This window comes from Alligator mississippiensis, chromosome 11 (genome assembly GCF_030867095.1).
Source record: "Alligator mississippiensis isolate rAllMis1 chromosome 11, rAllMis1, whole genome shotgun sequence".
Taxonomy (NCBI): Eukaryota; Metazoa; Chordata; order Crocodylia; family Alligatoridae; genus Alligator; species Alligator mississippiensis.
This window is the reverse complement of record NC_081834.1, coordinates 41,025,108-41,044,509: the sequence shown is the minus strand read 5'-3', so window position 1 is coordinate 41,044,509 and position 19,402 is coordinate 41,025,108. Positions and strand designations below refer to the sequence as shown.

At 47.7% G+C, this 19,402-nt stretch overlaps 1 protein-coding gene and 1 long non-coding RNA gene across 5 annotated transcripts; one reads left to right on the top strand and one right to left on the bottom strand.

Moving 5' to 3' along the window:
* Positions 1–285: 285 nt before the first annotated feature.
* LOC102571039 (zinc finger protein 354C) lies at positions 286–18,328 on the bottom strand. 4 transcript variants are annotated; one of them, XM_019477448.2, is made up of 6 exons: positions 18,117–18,328; positions 5,870–5,951; positions 4,252–4,378; positions 3,467–3,580; positions 2,345–2,895; positions 286–2,247 (listed from the first exon to the last, which is right to left on the bottom strand). In XM_019477448.2, the coding sequence occupies exons 2-6, from the start codon at positions 5,897–5,899 to the stop codon at positions 2,227–2,229; spliced, it is 843 nt and encodes a 280-aa protein (XP_019332993.1). In that variant the 5' UTR covers positions 5,900–5,951; positions 18,117–18,328; the 3' UTR covers positions 286–2,226. The 4 variants fall into 4 exon arrangements, with proteins under 4 accessions (XP_019332993.1, XP_019332992.1, XP_014455393.2 ...); XM_019477447.2 differs by having other exon boundaries at positions 286–2,892; XM_014599907.3 differs by having other exon boundaries at positions 286–2,895; positions 18,117–18,327.
* Positions 5,948–13,650, top strand: LOC132244015 (uncharacterized). The gene is made up of 2 exons (XR_009455644.1): positions 5,948–6,649; positions 11,708–13,650. It is a non-coding gene; the product is annotated as an uncharacterized LOC132244015 (long non-coding RNA).
* Positions 18,329–19,402: the final 1,074 nt, after the last annotated feature.

Genomic DNA, 19,402 nt, shown 5'->3' with positions numbered 1-19,402 from the left:
CTAGATGACCTCCTAAGGTCCCTTCCAACCCTCATTTTCTATAATTCTGAAGTGCTTTAAAAAAGGAAGGAGACGCCCAAGGGGAATGGAGCATTTTAACTCCAACACCAGAAGTTCCAGGGTGGAGTTGGAGTCCAAGATGCTGGGGAAAGCAGTGGCTAATCTGGGGGTAAAGGGCAGAAAAAGCCACCAGTGAATCCCAAGAGCTACATGACTAGAATGAGTGTCCCAGGTTCTGCATGTTATTGTGTACAGCAGGGTTCAAATGAAAAAGAAAAACACAAATCAAGTTCTGGATGGCTTTATTATTTGCAGGTTTTCTTCACCAGAACGGAAATAAAAAGGTGCAAAATAAAAATGACGTGAGACTGGTTCTGGGGGAGGCACTGACCAGAAAGGAAATAAGGCAAAACATACCCTGAAATGGGCAAAGTGCATCAAAGAAACAACACCCTCCCCTACTTCCTCCATCATATCCCACCTGGATCAAACTGATCACAGCAAGGGCCTCATGGAGTTTTAGCATGGGAAGGACAACCATCTCCAGGATGGGTCCTTAGTATAGGAGTTGGTGCCAATGGGACAGTACAACTGCCAGGGACAGTTACCAATTCATTCTAAGTTAAGACATTAAAAAAACTACAATAGTGGATGTTATGTAAATACCCAAGTTATTTCCTCAGAGATAAATAAGCTGGCACCATGATTCTCCCCAAGCACATGCTCAGACATCACTTATTGCAAAACCCAAATGTCACCAAGATAGGACTTCAAAGCTGCTTCCAGTTTGTCTTGAGGAGTCCTACATAGGTAGAACACCTAGTTACTCTTTTGGTTCATTACACTCTGAGGGCATTTTCACCAATCATCCAACTCTCCAGTCACTGAATGAAGTGTCCAGGGGTGCCTCCATTAGCTGCTGAGAGCTTCAGGGTTCATCACACCTCTTCAAACTGTAATGGCAATCTGTGGATTGCCTAGCAAAAGATCCCTTACCTTTTTCCCTTCCTGATAAGCAGCTGTAGCCAAACTAGTGCACAGTTCACGAGTCTCAGCACCAACCAGCCCCATCTCCCTTTTGCCCAAACATTATTTCCTACCCATCCTTTCTCTGTCCTACTTCCACTCTTACAAACATCTGCTCTCTCTGGGACTCTCCTGATCTCCAGGGTTAGGGACAGACATTCAAAAAGCCTGAGCCTGAATTGATTTAATCTTTGCAGGTTAGTCTAACCTGGATAGGCTGAAACGGTTTGTAACTGGACAGACATTCTCTCTGGACCAAGGAAATTCAGGCACATGCCTGCAGTGGCTCAGCCTGGAAGCTGGAAAGTGCTAGAGCAACCCTCCCTTCCCCTGTACAGTGCCGAGCTGATTAGGGAGGTCTGGCTGCACCATCCCAGGCTTTTCCCTGCTGGCTGCTCAAGGGGCAGGAGTGCTCCCAGACCCCTGCTAGCACTCTGAGGCAAGTGGGGTATGTAGTGCATGCATCTGTTGATGATACGGAGCTTTTCAATCTCCCTCCCTGCTTCTTTATACTGTCTGAAGCAAACTGACAGGCAAGCAAGCCAGCAGGAGGCTGATAACAGTGTTTCTCACCTCATCAGCAAAACAATAGCCTTTCTCCATTAGTTAAAACTCTTTTTAAACAGCTTACCAGCTGACCTGTTGATCAGCTCCAAAATACCCTAAGCAGTCAATGTTCTGTCTGCCTGTCCCAGTGAAATTGGAAACACACACAGACACCTCTCAGCATTAGCTAGCATACCACATGCCTAGGGTCCATGGGGCTAGGGTCCGTGCTGTGGGAGATAGGAGGGATGGAGTGGGGGATTCCTGCTTGAGGTGCAGATTCTCAGCATCCAGGGGCACACATTGTTCATGTGAACATCTGTTCTGTTACAGGTTTAAACCAGTTTCTGGTCACTTAAACCAATTTATGTATAATGTATGTCCCTAGCCCAAGGGCACAACCTCTGGGGAAACCACTCCATGTGAAATAGCTACAGATAAGTGCAGGAAGTCAAGCTAATGGTGCTGAGACTGGTCTCCAGCATGAGAAGGATGGCTTAGCTCATATATCCTGCAGGGCTGAGGGCTTGTTCAGTCGAAGGGGTCTTCAGTCCAGGAAGAAGAGTTTTTAGAGCAGGCAGGTTCCTTCCTCTCTCAGCAGACTGGGAGGAAGCAAAGGGGCCTGACAGCAAAACCATGGAAAGACAAAGCTGATTAAGGCTTCTCCTGCACTGCCTGTGAGTCAAAGGAGACAGAGCCAGAGATTCACTGAGCAGCCTGGAGGTACCTGCAGCTGGCCCCTAACCCCACAGACAGGCAGCTGGATACTCACAGAAGCGGGAAATGCACTGTTCACAGCAGCCCAGACCGGGAATCTGCAGCGTTTCTCCATTGTGTGCAACCTCTGGTGCCGGAGGAGATGTGGGCTCTGATTGAAGCTTTTCCCACACTCATCACATTTGAAGGGTCTCTCCCCCGTGTGGATTCTCTGATGTATGATCACATGGGAGCTCCGGCTGAAACCCTTCCCACAGTCGGGACATTTGTAGGGTCTCTCCCCTGTGTGGGTTCTCTGGTGTCTGACCAGGTGCGAGTTGCAGCTGAAGATTTTTCCACAGTCTGGACACACGTTCTGCCCCTCTGCCATCTGCTGTGTCTTAGTCTTGTTGAGGTCACTGGGGTCTTCCTCATAGAGGCTGGTGGATTTTCTCTGTTCCTTCCCAACACAGCTTTCCTTCTCCCTCCCTGCTCCAAGTTCACTGCCACTGGCTTCTCCCTGCACACAATCTTTTCCTCTGAGACTACCCAGTAAAGTCTCACATTGTCCCACTGCTTGAAGCCTTTTCTGTTGGAGATTCTCCTCTTCATTTACTCCTTCACCTACTGAGAGATGGAGAGACTCCAGAGGTGAGGTATTCTCAGTGTCAGGGAGAACAGGGTCCCTCAGAAAGAGAACCGAACAACACAAACAGCTCTTGGGGAAATAAGAATATTACGGTTTGAACAGGTTGTGACTTCTGATCTAGCAGCCACTGCCATTGTTTCCCCACTGCTGCATTTCTATCACTGCCACTTCCCCTGAGAATATTGCTGCCAACCATTCCCTGCTTCCAAATTGCCACTAACTGCAACTAGCTTTGCAGACTGGATCTGATTGTTTCAGAGCCAGGTAAGGTCCATGGGCCATCAACTGCTGAACACTGCTCTAACTCCTTCCCCAGAGGAGCGAGAGAAGAACAGAACCGCTTTGGCCTCAACCTCCAGTACAAATTCTAAGAGGAGAGATATTGCTCCCAGGGGTCTGTCAGGCTGGGTGGGATCTCTGTCATGCTGCACACAGTCCTTGCCTGCACAAAATGAGGCAGAACTAAGGAAGTACAGAAGGGCCTTGTGGGAATCCCAGACACCCCTTCACTGATGGATGGTGTACAAATCAATTTCCCCCATTCCTCACCTGCAGAAGTATGTCTTAGACTTCTCCTTTCCTCACACTCCTGGCAATCAGGGACCCATGGTGCATCCCCTTCCTCCAGCTGAGAGACGACATCAGGTTTGGACGTCAGGAATCCTGCTCCAGGGAGAGACAATTCACCAGATGAGAATGAGTTACACATTTGAGTAACAAACATTTGTTTTGGTCCTTGTAATCTCTAGCCTTCTTTCTAGCTGCTCAAAACCACAGTTTTTCTCACAGTGGAAAACATAACTAAGCACAGCTGTGCTGGCAAGTGTGGAGATGGAGGAAACTGGAAGGGTAGGGGGTCATTCAGACCAACCCACTGCATGGGTTTTACTAATGAAGGCTCTAATTGTGGAGATAATGACTTACTTTATAAAGCTCATCTCCATGAGAGAAACACGGAGAGTTCGAAAGATTAGTCAAGAGAGAGAAAAGGGGGGAAATCCCTTGGCAGTCATCTGTATGAGGAGAAGGAATCATCTCCCCAGGGCCAACAGCAAGAGCCCCACTACATGAAGTACTTAAAATTAGAATTGCACAGGTCACAAGAAATGCACCATGAAGAACAACCCTGTCTCAGCTGGGAGAGAAGGATGGAATGGGAGCAAATGTCTATGTTTCATCCCGACTCCCATGGAAGCAGTACAAAGGGGATGGCTCTGGAGACCATGAAGCTGATCCCCATGAAGAGGCCAGAGCAAAATCCCCAGCAGAAGCTGTCCCCAGTTCTTCAAAAGCTCTCTAACTTTTGACATCACAGAAGAGCAGGGATCTCTTACCCAGTGAGGCTACAGTTTCATAGTTCTCCAGCATGACATCCCTGTAGAGGGCTCTCTGATCAGGGTCCAGCAGAGCCCACTGATCCTTGGTGAAATACATGGCCACCTCCTCAAAAGTCACCAGCCCCTGAAACAACAACACTTCCACTCTCAAGACCTGCTGCCAAAACCATAATCCCTCCAGCTCAGGCACATCGGGGGTAGAATATCGCTGTAGGCTCAGTCTGGCTGATGGGATAATTTCAAACAGGGATCTGATGCTGTCCCATTACCTCCCAGTAGTCAATAGCTGTGGCACCTCTATTAGTGATCACGACTTCTCCAGTTTCACAGTTTTCTGCAGCAGAAACCTGAAGTGAATCCAGTTAATTTCAGAGCAGTACTTCAGAGGCAGGGGATGCACCAGCACCATCTGCATTCCCATCTGATTTTGATCCTCTCTATGTATCAGCTGGTTTGCTGTTATATACAGCCTTCAGATGACTGGCCCAGCAAAAGGTCACAGATTACTGCAGACATGAGCTTATGCAGTTCCTGCCTTAGCTCACGTGGAAGATGTTAAAATGCAATGCAAATAGACAACAAATCACCGGATACACTAGAACTTCCAGTAGTCCTGGCACCAAACTTCCCTAGCACAGATGAGGGGAGAAATTTCTGCAGAAATCAATGTCTTACAAAAAAGAATGCCATTCACAGTCATTCCATAAAATAAGGATTATTCAGATTGAAGCCCTTATGTTGCTGGTCTGCTTTCCTAGATCTGCTTCGGGTGGGTCTTCTTCAGATTTCAGTGCTATTCCAGATCCACCTTGACTCCCGGGTTGCTCATGAGAGCAAGCTAGAATCTGATCAAAATCTCACTCTACTATTGCTGTTATTGGCTATGAAACTCTGATGAGTAGCACAGGCCTCCCCTTTGGAAAAGAACCTACAAACTGCAAGCCCTGTGGGGTGGAGGAGCAGAGATTTATTTTTTTTAAAGGAAAATTTTTCATGTCCCAAGTCAAATCAGCCAAATCAATTCCAAATCCATGTGAATCATTCAAGAACCGCATGTGGCCCTGCTACCGGCAAGCATCCTCCACCCCGGCCCGGAGCTTCAGATACTGCCAAATCCTTTGGCAGGCATCCTGTGTGCAGGCCCAAGCCCAGAGGCTTGGGGTTTGGATGCCTCCAAGTTTCATTCACCCTCAGCCATATGGCCACAGGAGCAAGCTAGAGGAGAGATCCTCACAGAAATGGCTCCAGACTTTACAGCACTGCTACTAGAAAGGGACAAACACTGGAGATGCAGCCCCTGACCACAGATCACAGACAGTATCCTGGCAGGAATTCCAGCATTCTGACTATATCTAGCAGATGAATATGGGGAGATGGGACTTCTTCACTGGTCTTACTGGTGGGGTCCACCCTCTAGCTAACTAGTAGGTTTGGGGTTCCAGGTAGCAGTAGTGGGATACATTTTTCAGTCCCCGATTAATTCGGAAAGAGCAGATGTGTCCTGATCTGTAGAACAGGAAACAAACACAGTGAGATTGTTAAAATTCCCATCCTTGCCCACATCTATCTCCTGCTATTTCTCTTTCAAAAATCAAACCCTTCCACAGTGCCCTACCTCAAGGAGATGTGTCGTTTCCATCTGCATCCCTCAGGAAGATGGGATGGTTTAGAGTGAAAAGTAGATGTGGTTCTGCAGGCTGCCAGGAGACAAAAAAAGAGAAAAAAAAGGGAGATTTCAGGAAGAACTTCAGTCCAGGTGATGTAATCTTTTTTATGGTATATCTAGCTTTGCAAATAATATCTAACTGAATACTTAAGGCAGCTTGGTGGTGCTGGGAGGGGTGTGGTATATGTATGTTAAGAAATGCTTGCCCGCTGGGAAAGGAATGCCACGTAGGCAAGCCCAGACAAGTACGGACATGTTCTGTGGCTAAGGCAATATGCGCATGGGCTAAGAGAAGGCAGCCAATAGTAACGGTACAGCGTGTTAAGTGGGAGAAAGCTATATAAGGCTGAAGCAAGCCAAGTGGGGTGGTGCTTGCTTTGCGAACGATCGCCAAGCACCCCTCTCTGCGCAGACTTGAAACAATAAAGATTAAGTTGGATCCTCCACCCCTGTGTGTTTATTGGCAAAAGCGCACCGGGCACGAACTCACACTGTCCTTTGTGGACAACAATTTGGCGACCCAGATGGCACCCCATTGACCGCTTTGCCCGGTCCACCTCCTCGGCTCCGGCAACGGCTGTGGACGGCGAGAGGACCAGGCGCCACCGGCCCTTTCGTCAGAGGTCTGACCGTCTCCTGGTTGTTTGACGGAGCCATGGAGGGGCACAACGGCGCAACGCTCGGAGGAACAAATTAATCCAACGGGACGAGGGAGGTCTCAATGGACTGGTGAGTGTCTCTTTTAATTTACGGATAGGTTGGGTAAGAAAGGCGGCTTTAAAAGTTCCGACCGCGTAGACGCCCTAGGAGAGTAAGATCGGGTGGCAGTCCCGTGAACTCCCTTTAATCAGTTTGGTTCTGAGGCCGAGCGGCGGTCGCCGTCCATTGTTTAATAAATGGGGAATAACCAATCCAGGATTCCTACCTGCAGTCCCCTGGGATGCATTTTGAAAAATTGGTCAAAGTTTGGAGGCGACCCAATGACGAAAAAGAGAATGATTTGATATTGCAATAAATGGTGGCCACAGTACAAACTCGAGGATGGTGTGATCTGGCCGGAGAATGGGTCTTTAGATTATAACACTGTTTTGCAATTGCAATTGTTTTGTCGGCGCCAGGGGAAATGGGATGAAATGCTTTATGTGGATGCATATATGTCTTTGTATGGAGATAGGACTACTCAGAGGTCCTGTGGGATATCTGGGGGGAGTGGGGTAATGGCTTTGCGAAAAATTGAGGCTGCGGGTTCGGAGGAGCCGGAGGAGGATACGCAGCTGCTGGTTGCTCCCATGGCTCCCCCGCTACCTTCTGTGCCCCATGCGTCGCCACAGGGGGCTTCCACGGCACCCGCAATTGCCAGTCATGGGTTCTCGACCAGCTCACCTAGCTCGTCGTCTACCACTACCCCCAGTAGCCCTGGGGTGCCGTCCCTGGGTTCGGCAGATGCAGGCAGAAGCGATTTGGCAGTAGGAGGGGCTATGGGCAGTGAGATGTTCAGTCCAATAGCAGACCGCTTAAGATCGGCCAAACCAGTAATTCAGGCTCCTTTGCGTCAGGCAGTGGGCCCTGAGGGTAGGCCCGTTTTTGTTCACGTGCCGTTCAGCACGGCTGACCTGGTCAACTGGAAACAGTCAACAGGTCCATACCGCCAGAACCCCGAGGCAATGGTGCAGCTGTTTACCATCATTTTTCTTACCCACCAGCCAAATTGGCAGGACATTCAGGCTTTACTAGCCGCCCTTCTAACTCCGGAAGAAAAGAGGTTGGTTTTAGAAAAGGCGCGTGCAGTGGCCCAACAGCACCACCCGAATGGTGTTGTAGATGAACTCTGCCCCAAGACAAATCCAGGTTGGGACTCCAATGCCCAGGGGGAACTGCGGAGCCTGGAACTGTATCAAGAACTGGTGTTGGCAGCCCTTCGGGAGGCCATTCCTAAGCAGAAAAATTTGTCTAAATTGTATGAGGTGCAGCAGGGTCCAGAGGAAGACCCGTCTAGCTTCTATGGGAGGTTGTGTGAGGCGGCGAAGCAGTGGACAGATTTGGATCCAGAATTGCCAGAAAATGCCAAGATGTTTAATACGCTGTTTATAGGACAGTCGGCCCCAGATATCCGGAAAAAGTTGCAGAAAGCAGAGGGGGCCGCCAGAATGGGTATCAGCCAAGTTATTGAGATCACCTATAGGGTATACTCGAACAGAGATCAGGTTAAAGAGAAAAAGGAAGACAAAAGAATGAAGGCTCAGGGGTCATTATTGGCGGCAGCAATTGTAGACCAGAGGGGAAGAGGACGTGGGAGAGGAAATAGAGGAAGTAGAGAGAGGGGAGGCACCGGTTACGCCCCGGGGGGAGGACGTGGACAAGGCCCCAGACTGGGGGCTGACCAGTGCGCCATCTGCAAACAGATCGGGCATTGGAAGAATGAGTGCCCCCAAAGGGGGGAGAAGAAACGTGATGGAGAAGAGAGAGTAATGATGCTAGAAGATTCTGACCAAGAGTGACGGGGACCGGGGGCAAACATCGAAGTGATTCCCGTCTCCCCTGATGAGCCCCTGGTTAGAATGCAAGTGGGGGGAGAACTCATTGATTTTTTAGTGGACAGTGGAGCCACTCATTCAGTTGTGACAAATTTTAAAGGACCCCTGTCAAAAGACAAGATCACCATAGTGGAAGCAACAGGTCAATGGACCCATCGTCCTTTTGTACCCCCCACGGAGTGTAAATTGGGAGGAAAGAAAGTATATCACCAGTTCCTGTATATGCCCGAGTGTCCCCTGCCCTTGTTTGGAAGGGACTTGCTGTGCAAGCTGCAGGCTCAACTAACCTTTTCAGATGAAAAGATTATCATGAAAATACCAACGGAAGAGGCCTGGAAGGCTCAAATGTGTCTTCTGCGAGAGATAGGGGAGGAAGGGAAAATCCCCCCCGAAGTAGAAGACGCTGTAGTACCCTGGGTATGGGTGGGAGAAAAGCCAGGGAGAGCAAAGCTGGCCACCCCCGCCAGAGTTGACTTGAAATCCGGGATTAATCCACCCAGGGTACCACAGTATCGATTGAAATTGGAAGCTTGAAAAGGTTTGGAACCGCTTATAAAGCGATTCCTCAAACATGGCTTGCTCCGGGAGTGCCAATCGTCCTTTAATACCCCCATTTTACCTGTTCAGAAGCCCCACAGTAACGAGCGTCATTTTGTGCAGGACCTGAGGGCTGTAAATAAGGAAACGGTGACCCTTCACCCGGTGGTGCCGAATCCTTATACCTTGCTGGCTACGTTGTCTGCAACAGACAGATGGTTCACAGTCCTGGATCTGAAAGATGCCTTTTTCTGCATCCCACTTGAAGAGAACAGCCAGGAAATCTTCGCATTTGAATGGGAAGACCTGAGTACCAGGAGAAAAACACAATTGTGCTGGACTGTCTTACCACAAGGTTTCAAAAACAGCCCCACCATCTTTAGTACAGCCTTAAGTACTGACCTCCAGAAGTGGGACAAGGGACCATCGGGGACCTTGTTACAGTACGTCGACGACTTGCTAATTGCAGCTGCCACCAAACAAGAGTGCCATCAATTGACCGTGAGCTTGCTGAACTTCCTGGGACAAGTGGGGTACCGAGTATCCCGGAAGAAGGCCCAGATAGAGCAGGAGAAGGTACGGTACCTGGGATTTGATATCTCGCAAGGCCAGAGAGCACTGGGCCTTGAGAGAAAAGAGGCTATCTGCCGAATGGCGGTTCCACGGACTAAGAGACAGTTAAGAGGCTTCTTGGGAATGGCAGGATTCTGCCGAATCTGGATCCCCAACTTTGGACTAATAGCCAAGGCTCTTTATGAGGTTACCACTGGCCGTGAGGGAGAACTGCAGTGGACAGCAGAATGCCGAGAAAGCTTCGACACCATCAAGCAGGCCCTCATGACGGCGCCGGCCCTGGGCCTGCCCGACCTCAGTAAACCATTTCAACTCTACATTCATGAACGTCAAGGGGTCGCGTCGGGAGTGCTGACCCAACACTTAGGTAGCTGGAAGAGACCAGTGGCTTATTTCTCCAAGCAATTGGACCCTACTAGCCTAGGTTGGCCAGCTTGTCTGCGAACAGTGGCAGCCACAGCTATGTTGGTGGAAGAAGCAAAAAAGCTCACCTTAGGACAACCAATGACAGTGTATACTCCGCATTCCAAATTGGCAGTGGTGAATGCGAAAGGGGGGACTTGGCTGTCCCCAGGCCGAATGGCAAAATATCAGGTGGCTCTCCTGGACCAGGGAGACATTAATCTGCAGATTTCCAGTACCCTCAACCTGGCTACATTATTGCCTGTGGAACAGGATGAAGAATTACGGCACGACTGCATTGAGACCATTGAGAGTGTGTATGCTAGTAGGCCAGACCTTAAAGACACCCCTTTGCTTAACGCGGACCTTGAATTATATACGGATGGAAGCAGCTTTATGGAAAATGGGATCCAAAGAGCAGGATACGCCGTGGTCACATCATGGGACACTGTTGAAGCGGAAGCCTTGCCTCCAAATACGTCCGCGCAAAGAGCTGAGCTTATTGCATTGACCCGAGCTCTTCACCTGGCAAAGGGAAAGACAGCCACAATCTACACAGACTCAAAGTACGCTTTTGGAGTTTTACACGCACATGGAGCTACATGGAAAGAGAGAGGACTCTTGACGGCGAATAAAAGCCCAGTGAAGTACGGGACGGAAATTTTGAGGCTACTCGAGGCTGTGATGGAACCAGTTGAAGTAGCTGTGGTACACTGTAAGGCCCACCAGAAGGGAGACAGTGAGGTCATAAGAGGAAATCGGCGGGCCGATGCTGCAGCAAAAGGAGCCGCTAGAGAACCAGTCCAAAAGACTCCAATACTGGCATTGGTGCCTCAAGTGGTACTACCGGAAGGACCCCCGAAGTACACTGAAAAAGAAAATCAACTTGCAGAGAAATTGGGAAGCAAGGAACAACAAGATGGATGGTGGGTTTTGCCCGAAGGGCAGGTCTTGGTGCCAAGATTGATTCTCGGTAAAGTGCTCCAAGAATATCACCAGAGCACTCACTTGGGTACCGACGCCATGACCCAAGGTCTCCGAAGAATCGTAGTGGGACCCAGAATGAGGAAGATGGCAGAGCAGATAGTGCGAAGATGTTCTGTCTGTTGTGCTAACAACCCTAAGATTTCCCCCAAACCTCCACCGGGAACAGGGAGACAAGGACTGCTAGCAGGCGAATGCTGGCAAATAGATTTCTCTGAAGTTCCTAGGAAAGGACACTGCAAGTACCTATGGTACTTATAGATACTTTGACTGAATGGACCGAGGCTTTCCCGTGTCGAACCACTCAGGCGAAGGAAGTAGTTCGAGTGATACTAAAGGAGATAATTCCACGATTCAGAATTCCGGAAGGGCTGGCCTCGGACCAAGGGCCGCACTTTGTGTTAGAAATAACCCAAGGAGTTTCCCGAGCTCTGGGAATACAATGGGACCTTCACACAGCTTGGAGGCCACAGTCTAGTGGACAGGTAGAAAGGATGAATCAGACACTAAAGAGGCAATTGGCTAAACTCTGCCAGGAGACTCAGTTAAAGTGGCCCGAAGCTTTACCCCTTGCCTTACTTAGAGTGCATATAGCCCCTAGAGCAAAATTGGGGGTTAGTCCCTTTGAGTTAATGTATGGTAAGCCATATCCTAAGAATCCGGTGGTGACGCATGGGAGCCAGATGCATGTTAAAGGAGAAAGTTGGGTAAAAGATTATTTGCACTCTTTGTCTGCTGTGTTGTCTTCTCTCCACAGGTATGTCCAAGAGCGACTTCCACTGCCTTTAGATACTCCAGTCCACAAGTTCCAAACTGGAGATGAGGTTTTGGTCCGAACGTGGAAAGACGAGCCTCTTCAACCCAAGTGGAAGGGACTGTATCCCGTGATCCTCACCACTCATACAGCGGTGAAGGTTCAAGGGGTAAAGCCATGGATCCACTATATCAGGGTAAAGGCCGCGCCGGAAGTTTCTTCCGAGGGAGCAGTTGCTGAGAGTGTCGCACTAGAAGCCGACACAAAAGGACATCATTGGATAGCAGAGCCTGTGGAAGGACTTAGATTCTTGTTTAAACATCAGCCATGTGGAAAGTAGTTCTTTACCTAAGTCTAGGGTTTCTAGGGTTGGAGGGATTGTTACATCGAAAATTTGAGAAAAACCAAAATGTGTGGATTTACTTGGCAAAAGAGGTGGTGAACAGAACTCATTTCTGTTTGGCTGGTGTTTACCTCATGCCTCATAGGGGTACCCACTCCATTAGAAACGCTCCAAAGTCAGATTTGGCTAAAAAACTTCGACCTTTCGGGGTTTAATCTCTGGAATACGGCCTATGAGTGGGGACCCATTACTCAGAAGAGAAACATTAGTACCTTTTCGATAGATTTGCTAACCGTGACCTCACCTAGTAACACCAGTTGTGCTCAATTTGTAAATTGTACCAAAGTTTGTGAAAACCTAACCTGAGAGGAAGGGACTTTCAACTGTTCAAACAAAACCAATGTGTCTTATGGTACTGGTAATGTCATACTACCCTCAGGATGGTTCCTCCTTTGTGGGAAAACCGCTTATTCGTACATCCCAGCTAATGCAACAGGGGGACCCTGTACTCTTGGCAGGTTAATTGTCTGGTTACCTCCAGCAGGCGCCACTGAAGAAGTTCTAGCCAGCTAGACGAGTCCTGTGATAGTAACATAAACCTCCTCAGTAAAGCTGAGGCAGTGTCTTTAGCAGTCTCTATAGTAGGTTTACCAGCCCTGGCAGTAGGCAACCATGGTCAGATAAGCAAAGTGGCCTGCGCCTTAGCAAAGGGCCTGAACACAACCTCACAGGCCCTAGCTGCCCTCAGCACCGAGATGAAAGAACTGCGGGGGGCTATGCTGCAGAATACAGCAGCCATAGACTACCTGTTACTGAGACGTAACCACGGGTTTGAAGAGTTTGATGGGATGTGTTGTTTCAATTTGACAGATAATTCCGAGCTAATAGAGTCAAAGGTACAGAAGTTGCAGGATATTCTGTCACATATTAAGCAAGATGATGGATTTGATTTTTCATGGCTTACTTCTTGGCTTCCTAATTTTTCATGGCTAAAGCAGGTGTTCCTTTTAATTGTAGCAGGTATATGTATTTTCCTAATGATTTGTTGTGGAGTGCAATGTGTGCCTATGTGCTGTGACTCACGCAAGAAGTTGATACCTACCCCTGTCAACCAAGTGATGTTCATGAAACCTTCAGTCATGGATCCAATCCAGAAGAATCGAGAAGACGCAAAACGGTTTTTGAGACTAAAAGGAATGGTCGAGGACTATGGACCCATTTCATAGGGTCATAGCCTCGAAGAGGGGATTTGATGTAATCTTTTTTATGGTATATCTAGCTTTGCAAATAATATCTAACTGAATACTTAAGGCAGCTTGGTGGTGCTGGGAGGGGTGTGGTATATGTATGTTAAGAAATGCTTGCCCGCTGGGAAAGGAATGCCACGTAGGCAAGCCCAGACAAGTACGGACATGTTCTGTGGCTAAGGCAATATGCGCATGGGCTAAGAGAGGGCAGCCAATAGTAACGGTACAGCGTGTTAAGTGGGAGAAAGCTATATAAGGCTGAAGCAAGCCAAGTGGGGTGGTGCTGGCTTTGCGAACGATCGCCAAGCACCCCTCTCTGCGCAGACTTGAAACAATAAAGATTAAGTTGGATCCTCCACCCCTGTGTGTTTATTGGCAAAAGTGCACCGGGCACGAACTCACACTGTCCTTTGGGGACAACACAGGTCACACCCTGATTCTCTGCTGGACTGCCATACTAGAAAAATATTTGATCGCTTTATTAGAGTACTGCCACAGCTTCTCATATCAGGACTAAACCCTCTAAGACTTTGTTCTCGCTGTCTCCTCATCCTCAGTAACAGAACAAAGCAGAAAGCTGCATGAGTATTTGGAAGAAGGAAAAGGGGAAAGCAATGGCAGGGTACTCAGTGGAGTTCACCAGCCCTCCCAGAGGGGAAGTGACTCATCAGACATTGCTTCTGGCCAGAACAAGGAATTGCCACTGTTCAATAGGATGTAAAAAAAAAATCCAGTTTTGGTGGGGAATCTTTTAAACTGCTGTTTGATCATTATAGAAATTAGGAGTGAAGGAAGTATGTTTTCACATCCCTCCAAAATGAACAGGCTGTTGAATCTGCCAGCTCTGCCATGGATCCAGGAACCAGACCTGAAGGGCATCACTATGACGGGGCAGGGTGGGGAGGAATGGGACCAGAACTTTTTTGGCAGGCATGCCACAAATTAGCCTCCATGGTAGCTTGGCAGAGGTACAGCGGAGGAAAGACAGGTGACTGGCAGCTGGGGATTTAGGGGGAGGACTGGGCTGGGGTGTGAGCAGGAGCAACAGCAGGGAAATTTCAGAATTAAGGAGTTAGTAGAGTAAAATCTGAGTGAATTTAAAGGCAGGATATAAGAATTAGAAAAAGAAAGCAACATTTGCACTTAGGAGCTCAGTCTAGCACAAGGGTAGCCAACCTGTGGCACAGGCAGTCTCTGCATGGCATGCAGCAGACTAGGAAGACGACAGAAAGCACAAGGGCGGATACAGTGGAGGACAGAAAGCAAAGCAGCAAATCGGGTAGGGAGCACAGGGAACAAAGTGGAAAGCAGAACAGGAGGTCAGGCAGGGAGCACAGGGCTGGGAGCAGAAAGCAGCAGACCAGGCAGGGGAAGGCCATCAGAGTGACATTTGGGGAGGGTGTGGGCTAATTTGTGGCACACCTGCTGAAAAGTTTGGCCTCCACAGGTCTAGCGTTCACAGTTGCAGCCAAATGCCATATCTACTTGTTTTTTTCCTCTAGAAACAGAGTAGATTGTGGAACAACCACACTCCGATGAACTGCAAGCTGCTTCTGCAATACAGTTTCTCACCTTGTCCTCGAGTTCCTTGAAGAGTTTTTGCTCCTTTTTCATTAGGACATCTCTTGTCAATTGGAAGCATTTGAAAAATCCCCTAATTCCCTTCTACATTAACATAGTACTTTAAAATGCAAGCTCTGGGCACTGGACAGAAGTAACATTCAACTGCTTCAAAAGAGAGGCAGAGTGGCTACCCAGAAGCTGACATCAAGTGTCATGTAGCAATTGTTACTTCTGCATGCTCCTAAAGCGATACAAATGAGCTAAATAGCTGTACATTTAACCTTGAATGAATGAAGCAGGATTATAGCTGCAGAAACTTTGCTATACTTGTATCTCCCCTGTTATTGCTAGGGAAGGGGGTCAGTGAACTCCAGTTTTGTGAGACCTCTCTCATACACTTAATGAGGAGTCAGGTGTTGAATATTAAGAGGAAAGGAAGTCTTTGGCCAAGTGTTTGGGATTAAATAACGGTCCTAAAAAGAAATATATATATTTCCCCCTAAGTTTAAACTTCCTTAAATTAAAAAAAAGAAATCACTTATCTTAGTCTACTCCATTGCTCGAGTTACAAAGCCCAGTTGATTTAAGGAAGATTTTCAAGTTTCCTACATAAATATCACATTCTTTCTAAATTGAGCCATTTTGATATTATTGGGGTGGGAGGCAAGTGAAGCTGTGGGATAAAATCAGATTGTATGTATTTTATCACTCGAATGTCAGAGGCATATTAGTGATATCCACACAGTCTTTTAGGAAATTTAGAATACAGAAGTTAAGCTTCAAATCTGTTTTAAAAAGATCGGGTCCCTTCCAGCCCTAACATCTATGAAGTGATGATCAAGTAAATATTCCAGAACATTTAAAATTATAATATTTTTTTAAGTATCATATAGGTTAATGTTTTTCTCTTTTCCTTTTTAAATCACCATTAAAAATTCTGGGTACAAAGTCTCATTGACTTCTCTAAACCAAGGCTGTCTGAATTAAGCTGAAGGCAGTAGGATTTGGCCAGTACTGAACATCTGAGATAGGGGCAGAAGGGTGCAACTAGAGTGTAGCGGGCAAACTGAGTTAAGCTCTGGCTCTTAGCATAACTTTAGGCCTTCCCAGAATGAAGCAATTAAATTGAACAAAGCGCCTTACAAGGCACTGGGAAAAGTGAGTGCTATGATTGGAACGGTGGGCTAAACAGGTACAGTAGTTTCCCTAGAAGGAAAGGAAACCAAAAGCAGAATAGGATTGGAGTACCTTATCTAAAAAGATGAGGTAAGAAACTTCAGGATTGGACAGTTTGAGATGAGAAAGTTGCAAAAGCAATGGACAAACAAAGAAACAGCGTTGCCACCCTGGGGAGACAGGAGCAGCCTTGGAAATCTTGTTCCAACAACGAGGAATCCAGAAACTAAGATCCCGCACACCCAGCAGAGGATCCAAGACCGGTACCACCGAAGGTCGCTGCTGTAACGTCTAAGGAACTGCTTGCCGGGTCGGATTGCAAGGATAATTATCTTGTAATAAGCCTAGGGGTTACTAATAAAGTTCACTTGATACCAAATTGGACGAGGGGCCGTGTCAATCCTTGGGGGTCTCTGGTAAAAGGGATCCTGGGGCAACAAGAGCCGTTTCATTCCACTAACACCATTCGGATGTACTTATAGAGTCCCTTCACAAAAAAATTGGAAGCCTTGTTCTTTCCAGCAACAATTATTTTTAAAGCTAATAAGAAGTCAAGGGTGTGTTCAAAAGAGACACAGTTAAAGAAATGCAGGCATTTCCACTACCCACAAAATCTCAGTGCTCAGGTGTGCATAGCCAGTGTGCACAGACATGCTGGTGGCCCACAATCTGCCTTTGGGATCCCCTGGGATATTTTATGGGTGTCACACTCTTTTACAAAGGAGATACAGTCCAGCTCCCTTTTGAGCAAAACCACCTCATCGGTACTAATATTAACCAATATTAACCATCGCTGCAAAGATCAAGGGAACATGCTAGTTTGACCCTAGGAAATGGGGACATAGAATGAGATTGATGCCTAGTGTAAGCTTCTCCCTGTTATTCCCCTCTGTCCAGAGATTATTTCACACTGATCTCTCTCTTTGCCCACTCCTGATATACTTAACCCCTTCTCTTCCTGAGAAGAGGGGGCCACATACTTCAAGAAGACTGTGGACAAATTGGAGAGTCCAGGACAGAGCAATAAAAATCATTAGTGGCCTGGGAGACAAGACCTATGAGGAAAGGCTGGAGAAACTAGAGTTATTTAGTCTGGAGATAAGAAGACTGAGGGGAGATTTGAAAGTCTTCAAATATAGGCACAGTGATTATATAGAGGATGGAGATGGGCTTTTCTCTGTGGCCATACAGGACAGGACTAGGAGCAATGGCCTCAAGCAGCAGCAGAGGAAATTTGGGTTGGAGTAGGAGAAACTTTCTGACTGTGAGGATGGTCAAACACTGCAACAGGCGACCTAGGGAAGCTGTGGACTCTCCATCCCTGGACATTTTCAAAAGCAGATTGGAGACACTTGGCTGGGATGGTTTATTCCAGAGGATCTTGCACTGAGCAGAGGGCTGGATGAGGTGACCTTGTGAGGTGCCTTCTAGCCCTATTTTCCTAAGACCCTACAAACTCCATCCCCACAGGAGCCGATTGCTGCTAATGCAACTCAAATTCTTTCTGAAGATAGGTTTGCAAAAAAGCAGGTTCCCACGGCCTGAAGCTCCAGAGGCAGATATTCAATCTGGAAGCATTTGAGTTTGCACCTATGCTTACTTCACAAGCCCTCCTTCGCGGGTCCATCTGACCACACAAAAATTTCAGCATGCAGAAATGCAGCTGCCTGCACATGGAAGTGCCTCAGGTGACTGCTGCATTTTGGGTGCAGATTCAGTCTGTGTTTTGAATTCTTTGCATTTGCAAATGTCATTCCCAATAAGAACCCCGATGACGAATGTTGTGCATTCAAAAGCTCACTCTACCCCAGCTAGGCAGTGAAATCCTTGCCTCTTGCATAATTCCTGGACCATCGTGGCTACAATATGACTACCGTTTCCAGCAAACCCATTCACCTGACATGCCCCTCTCTGGCCCTTTCCATCTGGGGCTCTCAAAAGTGTTATACCCACTCAGATCTAAGACTAATCCAAGACACATCCAAGGTGAATCACCCTGCCTTCCCACAGTGCTTCACAAAAGTCTCCCCATCTTCTCCTGCCAGTCCCTAGCACTTCCCTCTCCCAGCTCCCTCTCCCTTACCTGGAGTCTGCAGCTCGGGAATTGGTGCTGGCAGAGCCCAGGGCTGGTCTGGAGGGCCGGTTCCAGCCACCGGAGAAAGTCCCCCCTGGGCTGAGCACCAAGTGGCTGCAAGAAAGGACTCTCCCCAGCACAGACCCTTCTGGGGGACCAGCAGCTGCCAAGTGCGGCCTTCCGGAGGCAGCATCAGTGTCTGACCCAGGAAATCCAGCAAAAGAGGAAAGAAGGCTGCCTCATCTCCTAATACAACAAGCAGAGCCCTCTGGTGGTAGCAACTCCTGGAAAAAATGAACCAGAGCCTGTACCAGGCTGCTGTGCATACAGAATTCATGCTGATTTAACTACTGCGAGATTTTGTCAATACAGGAATTTGAACATCGAACTGAAGTTGTGACTGCAAAGTGCATGAAGCCCCTGGGCAAGTTGTGATTCAGAAAGATGTCCCCAGAGGAGGAACAATTGTGAAGGAAGCCAGGATGTGAATTTAAAGCACAAGAGGCAAGGCTTTCTTGTGTTATCTTTTATTCAACCAACTGTGTATTCGGGGGGAGCTGTGGGACAAGCTTTTGAGTATTAGGTGCCCTTCCTTAGGTTTGAAGGACAATTTAGGTGGAACAGTCCACAACACCTGCCTGTGTTGGCCCTTTTGACACAGGAAATGAGCTTCCATAGGGGAGCTCTTGGAGAATTGCTATTCCACAGTATTTCCCCATATTTCCCTATCTCAGAGCAACTACCTTTTGCAGACACTTCAAACAGCTAAACAGCGATCTGTAGCAATTAAGCTATATGTAAACTGGGTGGAGAAAAACATGAATCAGGACTCATAGTGATCACCCATAAGCCAGTTTTCCACTAGTTTCAGTGCCCTTTTCTTTTTAAAATTCTCTGAACAATCCCTTGTTGCAATAGGATCTCAGCTCCCAGGGCCTCCTTGAATCCACATCCCCCTTGCTACACACCATTAAAAAAAAATATCAACACAGGCCATAACCCAATGTTAATACAAGTCTGCCTGGCAGGAGGGGCCTGCACAGGGAGGTTTGCTCATCAGACTTATACAAGTGTCCAAGACTTCAATTGTGACTGCACAGGGAGATGCCAGGTGAAGTTAGTGTAAAATAGCTCTTTTCACAAAGGGGCATCAGGATTCCCTTGCAGGCAGCCACTCAGAGACCACTGGTTTCAAATACCAGTACTGGGAAAATGATGTTCAAGCTGCTCTCCAACTTCTTGTGAGGATTCCCAGTTAGAAAGAATCTGTGGCATTTCATTAAATTGCACTATTA

Coding starts and splice junctions, on each gene's coding strand:
- LOC102571039 (XM_014599907.3), bottom strand. CDS start 5,899: ATGCAGATGGAAACGACACATCTCCTTGAG. Junction 4,379..5,869: donor AAACGACACATCTCCTTGAG/GTAGGGCACTGT, acceptor TTGTTGTTTCAG/GGGCTGGTGACTTTTGAGGA. Junction 2,896..3,466: donor TCTAAGACATACTTCTGCAG/GTGAGGAATGGG, acceptor TCCATCTCTCAG/TAGGTGAAGGAGTAAATGAA.